General features: G+C 38.2%; 1 protein-coding gene across 4 annotated transcripts in view; it reads left to right on the plus strand.

Moving 5' to 3' along the window:
- CDADC1 (cytidine and dCMP deaminase domain containing 1) overlaps positions 1-6,848 on the plus strand; it is a 48,452-nt gene extending 41,604 nt beyond the window's left edge. For all 4 annotated transcript variants that reach the window (XM_074304754.1, XM_074304753.1, XM_074304755.1 and 1 more), the window contains one exon: positions 237-6,848. Coding sequence is in view for 3 of the 4 variants with exons in the window: in XM_074304753.1 (XP_074160854.1) it covers positions 237-316 (80 nt within the window). In the remaining variant the exon portion in view is untranslated. The remainder of the gene's footprint in view (positions 1-236) is intronic.
- The last annotated feature ends 1,435 nt before the right edge of the window (positions 6,849-8,283 follow it).

Consider the following 8,283-nt stretch of genomic DNA (forward strand, 5'->3'; position numbering starts at 1 on the left):
ATTTTGCACTGATTAATGCATGACCTAAATTAAGTCTAAATGTTAATCCAGATCTAGGAAGGGTCAGCATGGGTTTGTTTAACAAGTTTCATCCTGGCACCATACAAACTGATTACTAGAATTTCTACTTTAAACAAAATTTTTTTAAAATTATATTTTCATTCAAAAATGGTCTTCCAATGTTACTATTTTAATCCAGTTACTATGTTTAAAGAAGCTTTCTTCCTGTGCTTCAGATGGTGTCTTGAGACCAGACTCTAAGTTAATGGATGAAGAACGTCACCAAAACAAAAAGTTATGTCTTGGAAACCACTGAAAAGAAAAGAACATCCTGCCTGAATCAGAAAGGAGGCCAAGAGGATTTTTATTGCACTTTTAAAAGTCATCCTTGTAGCCTCTGCAAGTAAGGATGGAGTTTAGGGAATAATTGACAAGTATTTTTTAAGGAAGTTAATTTATTACTGGAATGTGAATAATGTTAATGAGAATATTTTCATTTTAGATTTCCTTCTGTGTTTTCTAGAGTACAGTAGTTTTTTTTTTTTTTTTTTTTTTTTTTTTTGGTTTTTTTTTTTTTATTACACTAAATGAGGTATCAGCAATGAATAAGACTGTTAGAGATGGCTGGTTTCTGTTGATATGGAGTTTAGATCAGCTAGTTATCCTGGGCCAGATCCTAGAAGTGAGTAAGCTATCCATTTGAAGTTTAATGTATTCATTCAGACCATGAGATTGTTGTGTAGTTAACTGCCATAAAGAAATAACTGGCAACCTCATGACCTGTGAGAGTCAGAGCACTACCTAAAAGCCAGATTATGCCCAGACTTTACTAATTAATAGCATCTACTCCATTTTAATTGATTCTTAGAAAGTAAGGTAATTTCTGATAGACCATGATCTCCATTTTGAAAATTAGTTTCTAAAATGGTCATTAATTATCCCAAATCCTTTGATGATAAAATACAAGTCAGATTGACTCAAATGACTTATCACTGAATTATGGTGGCAGCAGGAAGAGAATATTTTTATTCCATGACAACATTCTTGTTCATTGACATCTCTTAAAAGGACACTCAATCAAAAATATTCCTCAAATTTGAGGATAATTTTAACAATAAAATATTTTAGTGTGGTAAATTCTAATGAGCACTTTAGAATTACTTATTGTTCTTTATAAGCGATGTTGAGAATCTTATGGCTTTAGAGTGAAAAAAGAAGACTGAAAAAAACCCAAACATTTGTTGATAATTGAGATTGCTAGAACAGCCTGGAAGTGAACACTTGGATTTTGAGTTCCATTTTTAATGGTTTTTTTTCCCCCTCGTTTTTAATTTACTGAAGAACTCCTGGAATATTCCCTTTGAGATAGAACATTGGAGCCATTTGGTCTTGGCTGAAATATGAATAATAGTGGGAGAATCTGGTCCCTTTTTTGTATTTTTTCTAGGGATGAGGAGGGACCATCCACTGCCTTACAATTCTGAAAGATTGCTCGCCATCTTGTGCTGTCCAAGTTACTCATCTTGCTTCCATTTCTGCTTTCTTTTCATAGTAGCATGTGATTTTTCAAGGCTTGCCCTTCTACCCACCCAATTTTCAGCTCACCTCTGCTATTTGATTGGGGATAATATATTCAGTTAAATAATAGGGATGGGGGAAAAAAGAGGATATAGAGGAGGAAACAGCACACAGAGATGAAACATTACACCGTTATCCAGACAACCTTTCAAAAGGGAAACAAAAACTAAGCTCTCTTCTCAGCAAGATTCATATTCAATAGACACAAAAGTAATATAAATTTGTTTAATCTATATTTTCCATTTGCATCTTTGTCTGACTGGACTTGAGTGATTTTATAGTATTGCCTTTTCCAGCAGAATATTTGTCATCAGCATTTATAGGGTGAATACGTATTTGTATGGGGCCGGGTGCTTCAGATGCAGAATCTTATGCTAAAATGGTAAAAGTTCTCAGTGAGATCTCCTTAGGACATAAATTAGAAAGGGCTGATAGACAGCCATAGCACACGAGTCCCTGACTGTGCTTGCTATCACCATTATTAAGATTAGCTTGCATTTTAAGGAGGTGGTTACATGCAGATGATGGCGTAAAAGATTTATATTTTGCTTTCCCTATCTGGTAGGTTTCCAGGTTCAATATTACTTTGTTGCAGGTTGTTTTATTCAGGAAAAAAAAAAAAGCTTCTGTTGGAAATTATCTGGTAAATTAATTTCATTGGAGCTTTAAGCAAACTTTTAAAAAATGAATGAGACTGACCTAAGCTAAATTCTAATTGGTAATTGAAATTAAACTTGCAGCTTTGTGTACTAGCAGCAGTGGAGATTTATTTATCCAACAGTCTTGGATGGCAGGCTTTTATTCTGCAACAGAGTAGGAGATGAAAATTTCTACTTTATTCTATTAAATCTCTTGTCATTAATGATTGAAATGAGTTCACATGATACTTGAGAGGTTTCTTCCTGCTTGCTCTTCTCCACCTCAGCCCAATGCCAAGATCCAGGTTCTGTGAATCTTTTTTTACCATATTGAATTGGATTATGTATAGAATTTCGTTGTAGTCTTTCTGGAGCTTTTGCCTTGGTCTTGAGACTTTCTTTCTCATATCTCTTTTTAAACTGGAGAATGCAGGATGTCATATTAGCTTTCCTCGCTTCATACTGAGAAATAGAATGTTAGTAGATAGAATTTAGTCTGTGGTCTGCCACTACCTAAGTGCCCTGAAGCAGCTTGATGCAGTGGAGAGAGAGACCTAGGTCTGGGGTCATAGGACCTGAATTCAAGTCCTGCCTCTGACACTACTTGTACGACTTTAGGCAAAGCACTTAACCTCTCTGGTGAAAATGTGCTTGAAGCCCCTTCTAGGTCTAGGTCTGGGACCTTAGGACATAGGGCCATCCCCTTCCAGGTGATGTTACTCGCCGCCTCTGGGATGGCTCGTACAGCATCAGCATGAAAGTTCCACAAGCTCCATTCCCAGGCCCAGCCATGGACAGACTGGGGCAGTGCCCTTTCTCTTCTTTCCAGGCTGATCCCGGGTATCAGGACAGAGGCGGCCCCATCAGACAGAGTTCTCTGACTTGACTAGAATACATCACTCTAATTCACTTGTCAAGCTTATCTTGGATAAAAACATACATATGAAGAAGACCTCAGGAATACAACGAGGCAGAGGATCAAAGTATACTTGAGCACCCAAAGAAAGTCGGTTCAGGAGTTAAACTCCTCCAGAGTATGTTGGCCTTATTCACGTTTGTCGTCAGCATCACATTCTTTGCCCTAAATAGTCTTTAAAAAAATTTTTTTAATTGTTTATTTTTTTAAAATGCATGCAAAGATAGTTTTCAACATTCACTCTTGTAAAACATTGTGTTCCAAATTTTTTTTTCCTCCCTTCTAGCTCCACCCCTCCCCAAGACAGCAAGTAATCCATGTTAAGACATGTACAATATGTTAAACATGTACAATTCTTCTAATTTTTTTTTTTTTTTTTTTTTTTTTTTTTTGAGGCTGGGGTTGTGACTTGCCCAGGGTCACACAGCTAGGATCATATTTGAACTCGGGTCCTCCTGAGTTCAGGGTTGGTGCTCTATCCACTGCACCACCTAGCTGCCCCCTCTTCTAAATATTAATTTAAAAAAAAGAGAAGCTGTGGCTGACACTGGCCAATTTTAAAATGCCAAAGGAATTTATAAGTGAATTCCTTGATCACATCCAGCTAATTTGGAAATATTGAGTCCATACATTTATTTACACAATGACTTTTTCCATTTTTCCTCATGACTTCTAAGCTAAAAACTGCTCACAATTCCATCTGGACATGGTATCAGAAGTTCAATCCCTCCTGCCCTAGGAGAGCTGTACTTGATTTGCTTCAGTTTGGATTTAAAAGCCAGGTTCAGCTTGGACTAGCAGACTGAAGGCATAGAAGGTCATACATTGATCTGGCTGGCCTTGGAGACAAAGCACAGGAATTTTATCTCCAGAGCATCCTCAAAGGGGATGGGCCTGAAAGAATCAGGCAACAGGCAAATGCACATTTTAGTCAACATGAAAATTTATCCCACAGTTGTAGTAATGATTCTTTAGGCACTTTTAACACATCCATCAACTATAGGAAATACTGCTAAAGAATTTTCAGGCAATGAATTTTTAAAAACTGGCTTTTAGACTAGCAATGTCTAGAGTCACTATATTTTATACCTATTAGTGTAGCCCTTGTTGGGGTCACATTTCTAACCTCGGGAGGTGTGTAGATATGCTGGTAAATGCAATAATCTGCTTTTCCTCTTAGAGCAAACATTTTTAGTACTAAGATGACTAACCAACCTTCCCTACTTTCTCCTAAATAGCTCATGAGCCCTATGGGCAGGCATTCTACCTAAGCCATTATATATATATATATATATATATATAATATATGTGTGGTGGCTAGTTCTACTCAAGCATTTAATAAAGTGCTTAATACATGAAAATGAGTGTTATTACACTTTCAGTACCAGACAAACTTCAGTTTTCCAGAAGCACAGAAAGATATGTCATTTAAAATGACCACTGTCGAGCAGTTTACTTGGAGTAAGCCTCAGATTTGCTTATTCATTGTACATACACATGGATCTCTTCCAGATATTTGTTTAAAGTTATTATGTAAACTTGCACTATGTAAATTATTGATGTAATGTTGAAGTTCTTTGGGATTGTTGCGTTGTTCCTGTGTCCTTTTTTCTCACTGTGCTCCATTTTTAAGCAAGTTCAAATTTTAAAGGGCTCTACTTTAAACTGTGTAACTTGAACATACAATTTCATAAAGTGATTGTCATTATTTCTTAATATTTCCATGTCAAATACATGGTGTTCCCCCAAAATGTATATGCACTTTGGTTATTAGCTGCTACCATATTTTCTGAAAAAGAAAATACGTTCGAGTTATGGGCTGAAAAGATGTATATACAACTTTTGGAGAAAGCTTGTTTAGTCCCAGAAAGGAAAAGGGCCAAAATCAAGTTAAATCAAGATCTTATAGTTAAGATTATTCTTGTAGTTTTTGTTTTTGTTTTTTCATTTTAAAATGCCTTTGGGAAAGAAGATTTTACATGGTGATGATGGTCATTTTCCTACCTATTTTGGTGAAAGGGGATCAAAAAAAGCTATGTGTGGTTGTTAGGATTCAACTTCTCAAATGGTTATAATGAACTGGTTACCATTTTGAAAGAGGGCAAAATTAATGCTGCCAAACACTTGATTTGCACTTTCAAAACCAATATCTCACTCTCCATTCATAACTTAAATTTTATTTACGTTTTTTGTGAATCATTTTCAATTTTTTTCCTAAAGCATTTAAACAAATTTTCAAATGTTTGCCCAGTGAAAGAATATTTTAAAAAATCAAAAATAAATATCTTAACTCATGCACAGAAATCTGTGGGGAACAAATAAAGAATTGGTACTTGAGTTTCTGCTAATAAGTTTCTTGTATCCTTTCTTTTTTTCTAAAATAATTTCATTACAGACTTAGGACTCAACAACATAAACTAGGAGAAGGAGGAATAAAATCATGAAATCCATACTCTTTGATTAGAAATTTTAAAAATACTTCATACTAATTTAAATAAAATAATATTTTGATCCAACCTGTGATTTCTTTTACATATGTTTGTTGCCCGTAGTTTTGTTTTTAATTCAGCTAGAGTTCATGTGAATGTACTTAATTGACCCAGTTTGTATATCTTCATTTGTTTGGCGCTGTTAGGGCATATGTTTTTTTAATTGGACTATAATATTGTACAGCCCCAGTAGCCCACAAAAGTTGTTTCTGAGTTTTTGCTGAAATTCCATTTAAAGTGAATCAGCTGTAGCTTTCAGATTGTTTTGATTCTATTCTTTGCATACAATAGACACGAAATTCTTGTTGATGATATTAGGTATATTAAAGCCCTTCATGTTAGTTTTTGGGTAATTTTTATTTAAAATGGGAGGTTTCTTTTTCCACCACCCTAATCATATTTCTTGCTCTTTTTCTTTTTTGAGATACAATTGGGGTTAAATGATCTGCCCAGGGTCCCACAGCCAGGAAGTGTTAAGTATCTGAGGCTACTGTTTGAACTCGTGTCCTCCTGATTCCAGTACCAGTGCTCTAGCCACTTAGCTGCCCAGTAATCACATTTCTTTAAAATTAGCCAGTGACTCCACCCTAATGTTTGTGGGTTACAAGGGGATGGAGGCTACAGAGATGCATCTTCCTAAGGGAACAAGGATGAAATTATGACCACTAATTCTATCCGATGAGTTCTTTTAAAAAACGACTGGAATAAGTTTCTGTTAGATTGGCCAACCCTAATTCTGACCTTTTTTAAAGGGCTAAAATTGGGGTTCCCGGCTATGTGTGTGTCCATGTGAGTGCATGCGAGCTGTATCTCCAGTGGCACAAGAATTAAGTTCTCTAGCAGTGCCGCGACATGGGCCATTCTCCACAGCTTAGGTGAAGGGGGCCTTCCTTAGAGGTACTTTGGACTAAATCTTAAAATGTCAAGAGACAAAGAGCAAACTTTCCCTTAATATTGAATCTTGTTGGGTATGGGAGTTGGAAGTTGTTTTGTCTTTTCTGAAGGTTCAGTCTAGTCTAATTTTAATTCTCAAGGGAAATAACAAACTGCAGTGTTGATAGAAAAACAAACGGTCACATGGTATTGCTTTTTCTTTCGGGTTCATATAAGGAAAAAGAAATTTAACTTTTTTTCTGTATTTAAATTGATATGCATCCTTGTCTGTTTTGTGATAATGGTGATTAGTAAGATTGAGAGTTGTGCTAATAAATATCATTTATTGCAGTTTGAAGTCTCAATTTATTGTGTCCTTTAACTTGTTTCATGATGAAAATTCTTTCCCCAAAGTGTAAGAAATGATACAAGGGGCCTTTGGGGTCACCTCTACCTTCCTCATTTTACTGATGAGAAACAAGTTCAGCGAGCTGCTTGTACCCAGCCACTAAAGGTGAGCAGAGTCTGTTCAGATGGAGCGCTGTAATTCTGGATTTCTAATACGCTTTAAGGGCCTGAAAAGCATGTGGACACTAGCTCATTGTGCCCTTACAACTGCGTGCATCTCACAGATGTGTCCTCTCAGATTCAGGCTCATTTACTTGTCCAGCGAAACACAGCGATCCTCCTGACTCTGTCCTATACTCTCTCCTATGCTGGGCTCCAGGTGCAGGCCGGGCGGGGCTAGGTATAAGACTCCTGCTGCTTGGAGTTCCAGGTGATTTTGTATGGCCTGTCTCTATGTCCCCTGGCAGAAAAGTTCCCCAGCCCTGCTCCACCCCTTCACTCCCCGACTCGCCCCTGGCTTTCCCAAAGCTCCCTTTCTCACCCCCAGCACTGTCAGGCACTTAGGGGTCTCATGTTCAAAGTGTTCCTCGAGTGAAAATCCCCGCGGGCCTAGAGTTAAACAGATCCAGAGCCACCAATCCAGAACAAAGGGCTTCGCCGTCAGGGCTCTTCCAGAAGCCCATTGTCTTAAACGAGCGAGCCAGGGACGTAGAGCCCTGGAACCCTTACCGACAAAAGCATATGGCTGCGGCTAGCAGGAGATCACGGGAGTCCATGAGCTCTGGAGTCCCCAAGGACCCCGAGGATGTGAGCCAGCTGCTGAGGGACTGGCACCTGGCCCCAGCTGCTCTGCCCGTAAAAGGCTGGTGGCCTGGGGGCTGGGGGAGAAACCTGAGGGCCCCCCTCACCAAGGCCTGGGAGGACGCCCCCTCCAAGACAGTGGCCCCAGCACCAGACATGAGTCACCATTTATTCAGGTGGTGAGGTCCTTTGTTTGCATAAGGACAATGGTGTACAGTTTTCCCCCCGTTCCTGAGCCTGTAGTTCCAGGATCCAACATAAAAGCCACAGAGAAAACTCCAAACTAGAACTCAGCTTTTAGCAGATAGAAATGCATGTTTTTCACTGTCCTGGCCTTTTTTCACTTCACAAATGTTTATGGGTTTGTTTTTTAATTTTTTAAACATATACTCAAACTCTAATTCAGAGTGACCAAGCTCAGCCTCCTCAAACAGTTGAACAGAAACAACTTTTAAAAGTTGGGGTACAGATCTACTTGCACCACAAGATGTCCCCGATGCCTTCCATTGTGTCCAAGTCGAATTGTCATTTGAAGTGGTTTTCATTTTGGGACTGCTCTGTGGTTGTGACAATAAGGCGATTAATGTATGATACGATACCTCCCCAGCCAAGTGCAGGAGGAGCCAGGACATGACAAGAG

Source organism: Sminthopsis crassicaudata, chromosome 3 (genome assembly GCF_048593235.1).
Source record: "Sminthopsis crassicaudata isolate SCR6 chromosome 3, ASM4859323v1, whole genome shotgun sequence".
Taxonomy (NCBI): Eukaryota; Metazoa; Chordata; class Mammalia; order Dasyuromorphia; family Dasyuridae; genus Sminthopsis; species Sminthopsis crassicaudata.